This window comes from Anabrus simplex, chromosome 3 (genome assembly GCF_040414725.1).
Source record: "Anabrus simplex isolate iqAnaSimp1 chromosome 3, ASM4041472v1, whole genome shotgun sequence".
Lineage (NCBI taxonomy): Eukaryota > Metazoa > Arthropoda > Insecta > Orthoptera > Tettigoniidae > Anabrus > Anabrus simplex.
In genome coordinates, this window is record NC_090267.1 from 367,854,636 (window position 1) to 367,872,444 (window position 17,809).

General features: G+C 39.4%; 1 protein-coding gene across 1 annotated transcript in view; it reads right to left on the reverse strand.

Annotated features, from left to right (window-relative positions):
• Nucleotides 1–15,881, reverse strand: part of LOC136866809 (protein CBFA2T1) — a 208,508-nt gene extending 192,627 nt beyond the window's left edge. Inside the window, exons 1-3 of the mRNA XM_068226853.1 lie at nt 15,836–15,881; nt 14,809–15,039; nt 10,882–11,057 (exon numbers count right to left, since the gene is read on the reverse strand). Of these exons, the coding sequence (XP_068082954.1) occupies nt 10,882–11,057; nt 14,809–15,039; nt 15,836–15,881 (453 nt within the window). The remainder of the gene's footprint in view (nt 1–10,881; nt 11,058–14,808; nt 15,040–15,835) is intronic.
• Nucleotides 15,882–17,809: the final 1,928 nt, after the last annotated feature.

The window sequence follows — 17,809 nt, forward strand, 5'->3', positions numbered from 1 at the left end:
ACGCACATACGCACTAAAAATGTTGAAAATATGCACAGAAATATGCAGTAAAAATAAAACAAAATACAATTATCAAACGCATTAGTTAATTTTAACTCAGTGTCAAATTGATAAACAAGTTTTATTCCTTAGAAATATGATGCATGGCAGTAGGTTTCAACAGTTTTTCAATGTTTTCAGGAGTCAATGACTTACTGTTGTCGGATAGAAGTAATGTATACGCTGAAACTGATCGTTCTACGTCGATGGACGTAACTGGGCAATACTTGCACACCGGCACTGACTGCTCGGAATATTTTTCTGGCAAAGACTTAAGACTTTAGGCATTTTTACAGTTAAATTTGGTAAAACACTGCAATAGACGAAGAGCAAGTTTACAGATGAACGCACTTGTTTAAGCAAACCTTGGGAGACTACTATAAGGAAAAGGAGAAAGGAATGTCAGAAAGAAGGAAATTGCTGTTGTGAAAACCGTCATTATCCATCTACTTACTTGTATTGCGACACTGAAAGCACTTTCCTTGATCAGGGAGGGTTTTTCATGTTGCCAAGTGATGTGCAACATACAGAGCTCATTAAATTTTCCATTTCGTTCAGAGATCTTATATAATCGATCACACATAAGAGAAAAACCTGTCTGTATATGCACTAAGGTTCAAAATATGCACTCATGTTCAAAATATGTATTTGCATATGCATTTTTAAAAAGTCCGGGCCCTAGTTATATGTCCCGCTCAACTACATGGATTAGAATGCACACCAGCTCAAACAAAATGCAGTCGAGAGCACGAAATCTTGCCGATGCATCTAGTTTCCAATTGTGTTTTCTCTCATTTGATATTGGCAGAACTTCGTTATTTGATGACCACACCAGTCTCTTATTGGTTCGAAGCAAAGTCTGACATACAAACACCAACCTATGAACAAAGGTCAATTACAGAAGAGAACTGAAAGGGGAAGAGTAAAGAGAAAGTTAACCTGAGTGGTTGAAATGCACTGCCTTGTAAAGGGTGTCTACACCAGGCCTGTGGAACAGTACTCCGAAGACGTGAGGAGAGGATTTTCTAATGTACAGTTATAATTGCAATGTATGCACATTTAAAAAAATGCATTTACTTTTGTTCATAGTCTTATAAAGGAATAAAACTGTCCCAAATGATATGTTCAATTTCATAACCTAATATTTCAGTGGTTTCATTTCAATGGAAAGCAGACACAGAAATAAGCACGGAAGGGATTGAAATAATCGCTTACATCATTTTCTTGATGGGGCCATATACAGGATGGGCAGAGGCGCTGTAAATATTTTCAACATAAACCACTGTTTCTCTATCGGCATGATTCTGTACATTCGACTATCAAAGGTTACACATAACAGGATGTTCAGATGAATTATTGGAAACACACTGGAAGACCGCGTCAAGAACGAATACATACGTAGCTAATGAATCGGTTACGCAGGGGTTACGTAGCTGTTAGCTTACATTCAGGAGATAGTGCATTCGAACCGCACTGTTGGCAGTCCTGGATTTCTGTGGTTCCCCAGTTTCACACCAGGCAAAGCTGGGACTGTACCTTAATTAAGACTGCAGAGCCTTCCTTCCTATTCCTAGCCATGTTTCATAAAATAGTCTCCATAAGACCTGTCTGTGTCCGTGCGACGTAAAACAAATAGCAAAAGAGAATATGGGGCACACAAGAAACATAAAGTAACAGAACCGAGGCTGACATGGTATGATCACATGATACTCCTTCCAGAAAATCACAAGGCGAATCAAATATTAGACCTACAAGAGGGGAAAAGAGGACAGAGTGACCTTCGGTGAGAAGGATATCGACGAAATTACGAGATATCAATATAGCAGAATGCTGCGCTGAATACCCCAAACGGCAGGGCACTGGCTTTCGATTCCAGCTCAGTCCGTTAGTATTTGAAGGTGAATATGCGAGCCTCGTGTAGATATATTATACTGGCACGTAAAACTCCTGCAGTACAACATTCTCAGCACCTCAGAGTCTCTGAAAACTGTAAAAAGGTAGTTATTGGAACGTAAAAAACAATATTATTATTATTATAAAAGAGCAGATAACCCAAGATCGAACGAAGAGTCAACACCAATAAGAGATATGGAGACGAATAAGAAGCGCAGTAAGATCTTCGACCAACGTCAAGTTAACCCCTATGTGTGTCTTCCTGAAGGCGTCATAAACCAGAAAGAAGAACATGTTTATACTGGGTCGTAAAAGCATCAATCAAAAATGTTAAGGACGGCTAAAACCGTTTCTCGATCTAAACAAAGTAATGCAACACAGAGTTAAAGTACAGTTTTACTGATCACCAATCCATGAAAGTAAAATATGCAAATGTACATACGTATTCAGTATAGCACTGCACTTAGTAATGAGAAAGGTATGGCTGTTCTCAATACAGGATACCAGAGTAAGAATCGAGTTTCATATTCGCAATTTCAGAGAATAACAAAAAGGAATTCCGTTCCAAAATCATTATTAAACTTGCACGAACAAGAAGCAGATGAAATTCAGTCAATATAATCTACGACACATGATTGTACCTCAATGATAAAACATATTATTGCCGAGCTGAGAGGCTCAGATGGTTGAGGCGGTTGCTTTCTGACCCCAGCTTGGCAGGCTCGATCCTGGCTCAGTCCGGTGGTATTTGAAGGTGCTCAAATACGCCAGCCTCGTGTCGGTAAATTTACTGACACGTAAACCAACTCCTGTGGGACACAATTCCGGCAGCTCAGCGTCTCTGAAAACCGTCAAAAATAGTTTGTGGGACGTAAAAATATCATTATTATTATTATTATTATTATTATTATTATTATTATTATTCTTGCGTTCCGGCCTTCTAAGGACCACGTTACAATTTCAATTCTTCCTTCTTAGTTGTTCTTTCCTTTTCTTCCAGTATTCTTTCATTGTTTCACTATGCTTCTTTTTCCTGTCTTCAGTCCACTTTGTGCCGTTTTCTTTACCTTCCTCCCTTGGAACCCTTCCATTTGTAAGACTTTCTTCCTAAAAATATTTCTTTCCAATAATTCTTCTTCTCGTATGTTGGTCCTTTCGGTATTTCTTGACTTCTTGAATCCAGGTGGTGGTTGATTTCTTTTCCCAATGGTACTTGAAGATTCTTTTAGTTAGTCTATTGTCATCCATTCTGTAAATGTGTCCAAGAAATAGTAATCTCCCTTTTCTTATTGTTTCTGATATGTTTTCTATATTCTGGTAAATTTCATTGTTACTTCTTAATCTCCAAAACTCTGCAATTCTTAGAGGATTTAATATTTTTCTTATAATTTTTCTTTCTAATATTTCTAATTTATCAAGCTTGTAGTTCAGTGCAAGACATTCGCTGGCATAAAGGCATTCTGGTTTCACTACTGTGTTGTAGTGCTTTATTTTAAGTTTTGTTGATAAGCACTTTTTGTTGTAAGTATTCTTAGATATACCGTACGCTCTTTCCATCTTTTGTATCCTCTCCTCTATAGAAGATTTTTCTAAACCATTTTCTTGAATTGTCTCATCCTAATATTTGAATTTCTTTACCTTTTCTATTTGACCAAGATCTGTTACTAAAAACTTCGGGGCACTTTTTATATTCGTCAAAAATTTTGTTTTCTCAGCAGAGATTCGCAAGTCTGTCATATTGGCTGTCTTTTTAAAGAGACTGACTTGCATTGCTGCATCTGTAAGGCTTTCTGAAAGTATGTCAAAATCACATGCAAATGCTAGGCAATTTATTGTAACACCTTTGTTCCTTTTCCCCAGCACGAGTGGCAATATTTTGGATTCTTTCAGTTTTTCATTCCGCCCTGCCTGACACCTGTATTTATTTTGAAAGGTCGAGATATTTCACCCATAAATTTTACTTTCGAGATAGTGTCTGTAAGTGTTTCAGGAATTAGGTTTGCCAATTTAGTTTTAACTCCAAATTTCCGGATTACTTTATCTAGGGTTTCCCTATCAACAGAGTCAAAACTTTTCTAAAGTCAATAAATGTTACAACTATGTCTTTGGAGTTTATTAATCTGTGTCGAATTATAGATTTCAGGTTGAAAATCTGTTCGGAGCAAAATCTTCCCTCTCTAAATCCACCTTAATATTCACCCAGTTGGCTGTCCAGTGTCGATTTTACTCTGTTTAATAGTATTGTTGAGAATATCTTGTAAGCAACTGGCAAGAGAGATATACCTCTGTAGTTGTTGACATCTTGATTATTATTATTATTATTATTATTATTATTATTGTACACGCAGGGAAATTTTGCAGATAAAAACAATTTCTGTTTTATGGCAATAATGTCCGGCTCCTTGGACAAATTGTCAACGTAGTGGCCTTCGGTTCAGTGGGCTCCGGGTTCCACTCTCCACCTGTTCGGTATTACCTTAAATGGTTAGCTCCGTTGGTTTGGGAGCTGATTGTTTGTGCTGTCTCCAATATCGCTGCAAATTAAACACATTACACACTCACCACTACCACAATAACACGCAGTTTTCCATACACAACAGACGCCACCCACCCTCGTCTGAGGATCTGCACCAGGCTGGCAATAGCCACACGGAAGTAAAGAAAAGGTCAATAGGCCAACTACGAGGTACTGACATAGGAATGTTGAATGTAAGCCTGTCATATTCACTGTGGCGGTATATTTCTGAGCATGCACCTACATGGAACTGGTTTGTGTAACACAGTGGTTATTAAAAATGTTCGTATCACGATTCTCTCAACTCCATAATCACATCATCATCCTTGTCCAATCCCATTCTACACTCAGAAACAAAGAACGAGACTTTGTTGGGGTCACGGGTGCACGTTTAGACACACAATACGTAGTACGTGATGAGTATTGCCGAAATAAACGCTCTAGTTAGTACGGGTTTCAAATTCTGCCACCGCTGGGGCTCCAGTTGCACAGAACTCACTTCACGACGCTCGGCCCCCTTTAAATCACTCCCGTTGGTTGAAACTTTTATCGCTCGGCATGAGTGATTTCGTACTTGAATCGCGTGGCACATTTTTGTTTCTCTGTTGTTGACATTGTTGTGTATCGCTTCGGTATCCATAAATATTGTGATTGTTGCTTCAGTCTGAATATCTCACATTTCTTCAAGCCATGGAGCAGTTTACTATTGCGCAAAGTGTGCTAATTGTGAAAACGTTTTCCCAATACGGAGAAAGTTACGCAGCAACTGAGAGACGACTTCACCCGATTCTAGGGCGCAAAGAATGTACAGTTCGTACAATTATGGTAAAGTTCAATGAAACGGGTTCAACAGTGAACATTAAAACAATGCAGTTGACTCACGAGGGGTTTCCTGATCACCTCTTCTCGCGTAATAGAATGGCCACCAAGTTCATGCGAGCCCTTGGTCGAGACCTGGCCTTGTTTTCACTTACATGTACCATCTCCTCACTTTCATCTATCCTATCTGACCTCCCTTGGTCAACTCTTCTTCTTTCCCGATTCCGACGGGATGGAGGCCTAAGAAGTCTTCGATTTTCACGCCCTTGCTGCCTCTTCGTCTCTGACCAATACCTTCATTTTTTGAAGTGTGATCCCTTCTATTTTTTTCGTTTGATTATTGTTAATAGAGGATGGTTGCCCAGTTGTACTTCCTCTTAAAACAACAATAGCCACGACCACAACCTCTTGCGGTTTTTTCCTTTGGCGTTATCTTGAATCATTATCATTAGTGATGTCAGTAACCTCCGAAACATCCGCGACTTAGAAGAAGAAATTCGACGAGCTGTTGGCGAAATCGAACTGAAATCTCACGGACAGAGTTGTTGCATGCCAGCGCAATAGGGGAGATCTTACGCGTGACGTCATATTACCTACCTGAAAAGATCATAAATTTATATCAAAACCGGCGCGCTTTTTGAAGGATCTTCTATTTACTGTCAATATGTCACGTGAGTTTGCACAGGAAAGAAATTATTCGCAGGTTATTTTTTCACCATAAGTTTTCAAATATGCCTATTTATTATTTGACTTTTTCCTGTATACTTGAAATAAGCGAAACGAATCAAACGACCTTCACACGATGTAATAACAGGACGGAGTCCAGAGCTACACTAATTGTTAGCCACGCGGCAAGCTGATTTTAGTACCTCAAAATGGTGTCACTATTACATCAAACGATGGCGTCATACTGAGATCAGACTCTTAATTTTCTCTTTACAATGAAATACTGAATACGGAAATGTCGTCGCACGTGTTGTCTTCACTTCAGAATCTAGTAAATCATCGTATTAGACTATAATACTATTCCTTGACTGATTTCCTATGGCCCAATTGACTCCCACGGGCAACCTGCGTCTCTCTTCCTTTTCTCTCTCTCTCTCTCTCTCTCTCTTAAGGGGACCCGGTAGGGTGAAATTCGGCAAAAAAATGGAATTTTTATTTTTTCATTCCATAAAAATCTAGAGACTTTCTTCTTTCATCAGAGCTATCATTCATGGTCATATCTTAATTATAAGTGCTTTGTATTGCGTTTCCAAGACAATACTGCATGGGCGCGGTAACTTTATCTGCCGGGAGATCTCGTTGTTGACAACGACAATACAAGTTTCCTCGGCTCCCTCCTCATATTCCCGCCCAGTGGTGGTATATGTGTGTAAATGTAACATAATGGGTATTTGTGACATTTGCTAGCCTATTCAGAGATAAGTGACGGATAAAGGACAGGAAATTAATATTCCATGAAGTAATAGAGCTCATTATTCGTGTGATTGTTCGCTGCATTTCCATGAGTTACGTTCTTTGTTTGAAGACAATTGTTTGTGTTGCAATGCCGCGACTGAGCAATAGGGTTTTTAAGAAAAGGAAGAATGTTGGAAAACCTACTGTAAAAGTTATAGATGCAAGACAACCCACATGATCCATCATATGGGGCAGGATTACATTGAAAAACTTTGAAGGCTTGTTTCTGCAAGTTCACTTTTTTCTGAACAAAAGGAACATTTTCTCAAAAACTATTTAGTATAAAGCTTGAAACTTTCAAATATTACATAAAGTCATAATATACACACTTTAACACAACGTTTTTGGAGAGAAGTTGAGACTTTCCTAAGTCGCTGACTAATTTTACAAATATTACAAAACTGCATTTATATTGAAAAATCTGAATATCTGCATTTAACATGAAATTATGAAAATTAACATTCATTAAACAAAATACACAATCGTCGAACCCTGGACTCACACTTACTTCTTTCCTGCTTACTTAAACATACGTTATTTGAAGGGCGCCAGCTACCACTCAGTGCAGCAATAATAGAATGAGAATCTTGACTATCTCTAGGGTGTGGAGTAATAAGCTTACTTTTGACAACATACCATATAAGTTCTGGGAAAAGGAGATTGGCGTTCGGTTTCCCCATTAATTTTGAGGTTAAGATATTTTACTGTCATTGAAATAAAACTATGAATTCGTTTGATAGAACAAAATATATTCTTTAAATAATATATAAAAAAATAGTGAGTCTTGTTGCGATAAAACAGATGAGAACATGAAATTATGACATTGCAACTGAAAGAAACTAGGCATGAATTTGAATTCTTCTTGACCGGACATTTAACAATTTATACGAAATATTTCCCTCACTGATTCACTTGACTGTACCTTCAACACTTTGAGTGTAATTACGACGTATTCCTTTGATCTGGTGTTTACTGTAGATGTGTCACGCCTAACTTGGTGATACATCCTTGTGACTGCTTCTTCTCCATATCATCTGACTTCTTGGTAAGTCAATATGGTATTAACTCATGGCAGGTGGTGTCCCTCTCTGACTCCATGGTAAGCCCTTGCGTCCGTGTCTTCAAGTAAGTGACCGACTAACTTTAGCCTCACTCTCTCAATAACTAATAATTAATGGCTCACTGAGTCTTCTCCATCTCTCGTTCACACTCGTTGACTGACCGACTGAGGCCTCTTCATCTAGTAGACTTCTTCACTGTTCAGTTTCCGCTTAACTAATGACTGTTCACTTATCCATTTTGACTTCTTCACTGTACTGCTTCCGTTTAAATAATGACTGTTCACTTATCCATTTTGACTTCTTCACTGTACTGCTTCCGTTTAAATAATGTCTGTCGCTACAATATGCATCCACCTTTTATAGACGTTGGTTAACACAGCTACGTAATCTCCAAAAATAACAATGACATACTCCCACAACGCCTCAAACTGTTGCATGTACTGGTGAAATCCCCTGGGGCGGCTGAGTCTCTGAGCGCATTGCTAAAAGCTCACGATGACGTAGCCATGACGTGGCGATGACTTGGTAGAATCGCCAGTAGTATAGCAATATAACACGTCACATCCACATCTGATACATCGAAACTCTCACTGTACAGGTATTTAATGTTAATCTACATATACGTATATATGCATACACTCAATTACAAATACGCAAGCGACTAGCATTGCATAATGGAATTGAATAATAATTATAACTACAATAGTAGTAATAATATCACAGATGAAATAATAATAATACGTACATAATAATAATAATAATAATAATAATAATAATAATAATAATAATAATAATAATAATAATAATAATCACAGATGCAATAATAATAATAAAATACAGATATTATCTTGTAACGGGATTTGAACCGTTACAGAGTGTTTAGTACAGAAACAAGGGGATAAAAAGTGAGCGCCCGGGCTGAGTGGCTTAGACGGTTAAGGCGCTGGCCTTCTAACCCCAACTTGGCAGGTTCGATCCTGGCTCAGTCCGGTGGTATTTGAAGGTGCTCAAATACGACAGCCTCGTGTCGGTAGATTTACTGGCACGTAAATAACTCCTGCGGGACTAAATTCCGGCACCTCGGCGTCTCCTAAGACCTTAAAAGTAGTTAGTGGAACGTAAAACAAATATTATTATTATTATTATTATTATTATTATTATTATTATTATTATTATTATTATTAAAAAGTGAGCGACTTTTTTCCAAAAAATGTTGCACTGAATAAAAAATGGACGAATATCTCTAATGAATAAACCCCTGTGTTAAAACACGCAAGAAGGTGTAAAGAAATCATGGGAAAAAAATGAAGCCTTTAGTTTGAACCGTTTCTGAGATAAATGTACCTAAAAACAGTAAATTTAAGATTATAGATAGACCCTACTGGGTCGCCTTAGGTTTAATATTGCATTTAATATGTTTTTAAATTTTAATGTTTAATATTTTAATATTATAACAAAATGTAGTTAGTCTGTTCATAAACCTGTATATTTTTATATGAAGATGTCACATGAAGGGACTTTTCAGCATCAGTGGCACATAAATTATCAATGAATTCAATTCAAATTCAACTCTCTCTTCCTCTCTCGCACATAGCCTGCTTCTATTGAAAAACACCAAGGGGTCTGCTCAAGACTTTACGTCCTCACTATATATGAACACTGCGGAGAGGTTTCGGATTGAATGCAAGCAATCTAGTTATTAGGAGTTGTATACTACAACCTCTTGTACCCTGCTGGCCAATATTCTGACGGTGAAAATGTTTTCCGCCGACGGGACTCGAACCGACTAACGGTGTCAGACCACCAAGACTTGTCACCCTAACAATCAAGGCCACCCAGTCGTTATGGTGGTGATTATTTTTTTACGAGGAAATGCAACTGGTGAACCATCCTCTATTAACACTAATCAGGAGGAGAGAAATGGAAGGGGCCCAACACTTCAAAAAATGAAGGTTTCGGACAAAGAAAGCTAAGGGCTACGAAAAGCGTGGAAATGAATACCGTTAGGGTCGGAAAAGAACAAGAGTTGACCAAGTGAGGTTGGATAGGAAACATGCACAAGAATCTCAAATTCATTAAGGCCACTACCACTGAATGTACGAGGTGCAGTTCCTAGAAAACACTGCTTGGTCAAGTCATCTGGAACAAACTCACCTCCACTGGCATGTCTACAATATTTTACAGTCACTACAGATTACTGCTGAGTTAAGACGTCTAAACAACCTCATCTCCACTAACACCGCTATTGCTGAACATAGTATGTGCAGACCCTATAGAACAATGCGTGGGTAAAGCTATCTAGAACAAACTCACCTCCACTGGCACAAGTAATTGGAATCAATACCAGGACCCCGTGTTCGTCAGACTTTGCTCCGAAGTCAAGAGACACTGGAACCCCTTTGCGACAGGCAGGGGATACCGTGAAGGTTATTCTACCGTCCCCACTCACAAGGAGTCATGGCCACCGGACCGGCTATACTATCCAGCTATTAACATGACTTCATAAAATATTGAATGTGAGGGATGGGCTTCATAGAGTGATACTAGTTTTCCTGTGATTGATTTCGTATCACTTAGCAGAAATCTTACTAGAGCCTCTGTGGTTCAGGCGGCAGCGGAACCGGCCTCCCACCGCTGGCAGCTGAGGTTCAAATGCCGGTGCTGGACAAAGTGGAAGTGGGACAGGTTTTTCTCCGAGTACTCCGGTTTTCCCTGTCATCATTAATTCCAGCAACACTCTCCAGTATCATTTGATTTAATCTGCCAGTCATTAATCATTGCCCCAGAGGAGTGCGACAGGCTTCGGCAGCCGGCACAATTTCTATCCTCGCCGGGGGCTTCTTTCATTCCATTCCTGACCCGCTTGAATGACTGGAAACAGGCTGTGGATTATCATTATTATTATTATCATCACAAATCGTATTCTCTTCACGCTCAGTTTTCTGGAGCCTTTTTCTTTATTTCGAAAGAAGTTGCATGAACAAAATAAAACCAAGTCCCACCATATATTATGATGTTTGAAATGCAACGAGAATCTTAATATCCAGTGCACCTGGTTTAAAACAGTGAAAGGAAGGGGCTGTAGGTACTCACCACAAGGCTGAAGACGAGAGCTCGGACGCGCTCTCCCGTGTCTGCAGCGATGTCACTTCCGAACTGTACAAGTGTGCTGAGGAATCTCTTCAGTTTACCGAGCGCTCGGCTTTGGTTGTGGGCAGCGCCCTGCTCCAGGAGGGACAGTGACAGGGGCAAGGGCGGGCTGAGGCTACCTGAAACAGTGAAAGAAACAGAGTCAAAAGAGATAATAATAATAATAATAATAATAATAATAATAATAATAATAATAATAATAATAATAATAATAATAATAATAATAATCCATAGTCTCAACTATCACATGGAGGCATTTTTCTTTTACGCCGTTTAGACTGCGTGCATGTCAGTTTCGATATTCCGTTTCACTCTAACAGATAAATGAAAAACAGATCTATGCTGGGCGACCTATGGCTTTTATCTTTCTTTCCTGGCCTTTCCCAATTATATGGGACTGTCACTAGTGAGAATTAGGCCCAGCTTTATGGTCGGTTAATCTTCCTGACGACAAATCTATGTGGAGGTTGTGTATTCACGAGTGTGTATTTCTGTGATGGTTGATAGTGTGGTGTGTTGTATGTAAGTGAAGAAGATTGCAAATACCAGCCCCCGAGCTAGAGGAATGAAGCTAAACGCGGCCAAAATCTCTAGCCCAGCCCGGCTGGGTGTCGAGCTCAGGCCCTCTGAAACTAAGGCCACTACGTTTCCCAATCAGCTAATAAGTCGGACTTGTGATCTACGACTTTACCGAGGCGGTAAACGGGTGATCGGTTTCCCCGGAAAGATGTCAGGAGGTCGAAAATTTTTAAGAAAAGACATTTCCATTTCCGGTGGTCTACATGGCCCTGAGGTTCACTCCTACACGAAATATGTGTACCAGGTTAATGCCTAGGGGCAAAGGCGGCTGAGCGTATAGCTATCCACTCTACCCCATCAAGTGCCGAATTTACGAATACTGGAAGCCTTTACCTCCCACCCCTCCAAGGGCCATTGGCCTGTATGGAGATGCATTTACCTTACATTTTTGACAAAAATCCCTGCCTGGTCGGGAATCGTTCCCAGGACTCTCTTAACCAAAGGCCACTACTCTCAATATTAATTTTTTTACAACGTGCTTACGTCGAACCGACACAGACAGGCGACGATTGGATAGGGAAGGGCTAGGAGTGGGAAGGAAGCGACCCTGGTACTTGATTAAGGTACAGCCCCAGCATTCGCCTGATGGGAAAATGGGAAAGCACTGAAAACCATCTTCAGGGCTGCTGACAGTGGGGTACGAACACACTATCTCCCGAATATAAGCTGATAGCTACGTGGTGCAAACCGCGCGGACACTTGCTCAGTTTCACTATTCAGCCAAAAAAAATCGGCACAAGGGGAATTGTGCATCAGATAAAAAAATAGTTATGTTATTGTACTTCTTTCACTTAAGCGAAGATGATCTGAACATAACCACTTAAGTGGCTTTTACAGATCATGAAAAAACCGTTTCACAGACTAAATCGTATCCTACAGTAGATAGCATACCCATATCAGGAAAGGATTTCCATGCCATCTAATTAAAGTGACTAAAATTTATTTGATAAACTCAGATATTTCTGTGGATCAGTAGTAGAGTGTCGGCCTCTGGATACCAACACCCTTGGGTTCAAACGTGGCAGAGGTAGTTACGATTTTTGAAGGGCAGAAAAGAATCCATTCGACACTCCATGATGTACGACATGTAAGATAAATCAATCAATCAATCAATCAATCAATCAATCAATCAATCAATCAATCAATCAATCAATCAATCAATCAATCAATCAATCAATCAATCAATCAATCAATCAATACTGATCTGCATTTAGGGCAGTCGCCCAGGTGGCAGATTCCCTATCTGTTGTTTTCCTAGCCTTTTCTTAAATGATCGCAAGGAAATTGGAAAATTATTGAACATTTCCCTTCGTAAGTTATTCCAATCCCTAACTCCCCTTCCTATAAACGAATATTTGCCCCAATTTGTCCTCTTGAATTCCAACTTTATCTTTATATTGTGATCTTTCTCACTTTTAAAGACACCACTCAAACTTATTCGTCTACTGATGTCCTCCCATGCCATCTTTCCACTGACAGCTCGGAACATACCACTTAATCGAGCAGCTCGTCTCCTTTCTCCCAGTTCTTCCCAGCCCAAACTTTGCAACATTTTTGTAACGCTCCACTTTTGTTGGAAATTGCCCAGAACAAATCGAGCTGCTTTTCTTTGGATTTTTTCCAGTTCTTAAATCAAGTAATCCTGGTGAGGGTCCCATACACTGGAACCATACTGTATTCGGGGTCTTACCAGAGACTTATATGCCTTCTCCTTTACATCCTTACTACAACCCCTAAATACCTTCATAACCATGTGCAGAGATCTGTACCCTTTATTAACAATCATATTTATGTGATTACCCCAATGAAGGTCTTTTCTTATATTAACACCTAGGTACTTACAATGATCCTCAAAAGGAACTTTCACCCCATCAACGCAGTAATTAAAACTGAGAGGAGTTTTCCTATTTGTGAAACTCACAACCTGACTTTTAACCCCGTTTATCATCATACCATTGCCTACGGTCCATCTCACAACACTATCGAGGTCACCCTGCAGCTGCTCACAATCTTGTAACTTATTTATTACTCTGTACAGAATAACATCATCTGCTCTGGTGACACATTTGGTGTTTGCACGACAAAATTGAGTAAAAATCGGCAATAGATCACCTAGCCATCTAATAGTGTAAAATGGAACGTCCTAAGTATTTAAACAGAGATGAAGAGTGTGATTTGATGAAGTCTGATGATGTTCTTTGAAGAACGAAACATACCATTCTATTTTCATCTTGTTTCTTTTTTTCAGGTGTAATACCTTTACCATATATTTACTCTTTCAGGTAGTCTATAAATTTATTTACTCGAAATCGGCAGACTAAAGAGTCTAACAGTTATAAACAATACATGCAGAAGAATCTCAAATTCATTAAGGGGGGAGACCTAGCTCAACACGGGGAAAACAGGCCAATATTCATTCGATTGTTATATATGCTACAAACGTTGTTGACAAATGCTGCACATACCCCAGGATTGGCATGCTTAAGAGCAATCAGAAGCAACTTCAATAATGTCAAAATTATAATTATAACATTTTAAAATGAAATGTTCAAAATTTCCCGCCTTTTTAACAATATATCACGGTTTCCTTCATAACTCTCTTACTGATTCACGTATAATTATGTTTTTTTTCAGAGTTTCCTCCCATAATGTTGTACTACAATCTATACCTCATTAGGATCAATAGGATTTAAATTCGATTTTATATAACATTTTAACTTAAAAAGCTATTAATATTTTCTGGTGCTCGGAACGACTGAGATTCATTTTGTAGCTGGAGTTTTGATACACACTTTAAAAAAGGAAAAGTACGAAAATTCTTATAAACTTGGAATTTATAAGGGAAACAGCAATATACTGTTAAAAAGGCGGGAAATTTTGAATATTTTATTTTAAAATTATTAAAAATCTGACATTATTGAAGTTGCTTCTGGTTGCCAGGAAGCATGCCAATACTGGGATATGTGCAGCAACTGTCAACAACAATTGTAACATAGTTAACAATCGAATGGATATTAACCTATTTTTTTCCTTTGTTAAGCTGGGTCACCCCCCTTAAGGCCACTACCACTGAATGTACGAGGTGCAGTTCCTAGAAAACACTGCTTGGTTAAGTCATCTGGAACAAACTCACCTCCACTGGCGTGTCTACAATATTTTACAGTCACTACAGATTACTACTGGGTCGAGACGTCTAAACAATCTCATCTCAACTAACACCGCTATTGCTGAACATAGTATGTGCAGACCCTATAGAACAAAGCGTGGGCACGCTATCTAGGACAAACTCACCTCCACTGGCGCCACTGCCGTTGAGTATTGGAGATACTGTTCCTCCTCCGCCTCCACCGTTCTGGAGATGGGGGGCGCCATGCCTGAGGACTGCGCTGAGAGCTGTAGGGGTGGCGCTAGAGGCGGTGGGACTCACTGAGTTGGTGGATGTGGGAGTGGAGGAGGCGAGCATAAGACGCGCTCCCTCGGGGCTGTCTGGGGTCTTCACGCGCTCCTTGGCTGACACACCACCTAGAAAACAGAAGAAAGAACAACTGATCTCACTGACAATAATGATATTGATATTTAAACGTTAATGAACAGTTCAACGGTCCTAAGAGACGGCAACTTGTAATATAAAACAGAATAATATTAAATATCCATCAGATTGATATAAAAATGTTGAGATTTATTCTTTCACGTCCACATCAACTGCTGGAGCGTTCGACGTTTACGGAAAACCATGATTTACTGCCTCAGAAGAAACTTTCAAATGACTTTTTCTACATTATTTGAACTCGCCGAGTGAGTTGGCCGTGCGGTTAGGGTCGCATAGCTGTGGGTTTAAATCCCTCCTCCGGCAGCCCTTACAATAGTTTTTCGTGGTTTCCCATTTTATTCCAGACCGCTTTCTTCCCATTCCTAGCCATTTTCTATCCTTGCGTCGCCGAAAACCTTCAATGTGCTAGGGCGACGTTAAACCACTAGCAAAAATTACTTGAACAGTCACGGTATCTTCTGAGGAAGGGAACTAAGGTCTTCGTGAAACGTCAATTTTTTTTTTCCATAGTTCGTCTCGTTTCACAATGGATGAACCCAATTGACTATAATTTCCTTTGGTAGAGTCCGGCTCCATGGCTAAATGGTTAGCGTGCTGGCCTTTGGCCACAGGGGTCCCGGGTTCGATTCCCGGCAGGGTCGGGAATTTTAACCTTAATTGGTTAATTGCAGTGGCACGGGGGCTGGGTGTATAAGTTGTCTTCATCATCATTTCATCCTCATCACAACGCGCAGGTCGCCTACGGGAGTCAAATAGAAAGACCTGCACCTGGCGAGCCGAACTCGTCCAGGGATATCCCGGGACTAAAAGCCATATGACATTTCATTTCAAGTCATAATTGGTACAAAAACAACTGCAGTAATGGATACGTGCAGGAAGGTTGCAACATGGAGCAACATACTGTAGGAACAGGCGTACAGAAAATGGAGTGCAAACAATGTCGTCCTGAAAACATCGTGCTTTTGCTTATGTTTCTTTACAGCAGAATATGTCTGCCCAGTCTAGAACAGATCTACCCATGCAAAGAAGTTGAGATGTCCTCTTTAACGAAACGTGTCGCATAATAACTGACTGCATGAATGCTACATGTTTTGATACTCTACAGAGCAGCTGGAGGCATCTGAAAATCAGCTCACGAGTATTCCGAAAAGTTCCAGGAGAATACTGATGATGGTAAGTCATGTGGAGAACACTCAATAGACTGCGAGCAGACCTGGGAAGATGGAGACACGCTCTTGAAGGAGGAAGACTACATATTGTGTGAAGATGGAATAAACTCAAGAAGTGAACCACACCTTGGGCTGCCCTGCCTACCAGTTCCAGTATACTCTCCAAGATTTGCGGACGGGAGAGAATAATTCGGCAGTTGACATAGTCCGACAGTGGGCTAAACTACTTTAGAACATCGACTGCCCGGGCACGAAAACTTAAGTATGTATTTGGAACTACACAACGACACAACCCCCTATGGAGGGAAATACCGTAAGTGCCTTATTTACAAAACAAACGCTCTAATAACGCCAATATTCGACTACTGTGACCTTGTGTAAAGCGATCTTAACTCATAGTTGAACCCGCGCCAACATAATGTCCATAATTCAGGCAACTGTCAATTGAGGGGCTGAGAACAAAAAGCAGGTAAGTGACATTTTATGAAAAAATGAGTTAAGTGCAGGTTGTGGTAGTCCAATACGATATCTCTTAGGATAAAAAGCAGGTAAGTGATCACACTGTTCAGTGCTGCTATCTAGGCACCATTCACTTGTTCTCTTTGTAAAATATGTTTCCAGTTTAGAGCAAAAAACAGGTAAGTGATCTCATGGGCATTGTTTGTTTGTTACATCGTAAGGTTGTGATTCTACAGAAAATGGAAAATAAAGAAAAAGGAAGGTTGTTATCCTGATTTAAAGGTATGTTAATATATAATTGGTATATATGTTTTGTGCTTTATGTGGATGAATTTCTTGTTTGTTTAGAAGCATTAATATTACTCTAGTTTGAATGATAGTTATGCTCCTATTTGAATTGGAATTGAATAATTTTAACACTTCAAAAAGGAAAGAATGCTTTCTAATGGATTATCCAAGCTATCTCAAATTCATTTTTGACCCATTGTAAATGGAATATACAGTATTTTAGCTTTCATTTTAACATAACTTTCAGAGTGTTACTCCGAATCAGAAACTTATGCGGATGACTGGGATACAGATTATGATCCAGGAAATAATTCATCAAGCACAGAAAGTGAAGACACCGAACTGAAAATACGTAAACCGAACCTAAAGAGAACAGAAAAATAGAACTCTTACGGAACACTGTGGACGGCTCTGCATCATTTGACCTTCATTCTAAAGGTCATGACACAATATCAGCAAATGGAATGAAAATCAAGGGTATGTACTCGTAGTGATAAAATTTGCTGTGAACATGAACATAAAAATATTTCTCTTACAAAAGCCTACAAAGTTGACCAAGTGAACTGTATAAAATGTACAATAATAATAATAATAATAATAATAATAATAATAATAATAATAATAATAATAATAATAATAATAATAATAAGTATTATCAATGTTTCAGTTGGTATGCCAGAACCAAATAACGGGAATGGAGACGACCATCCTCGAGAGTCTTCATCACCATTGGAAGGCAATGACACTGGACCTACAGACTTTCCTACTGTCCTACCTAGGGGGCGTAAGCGACAGAGAACACCAAGGAAGTCAATGGAGAAGAAAC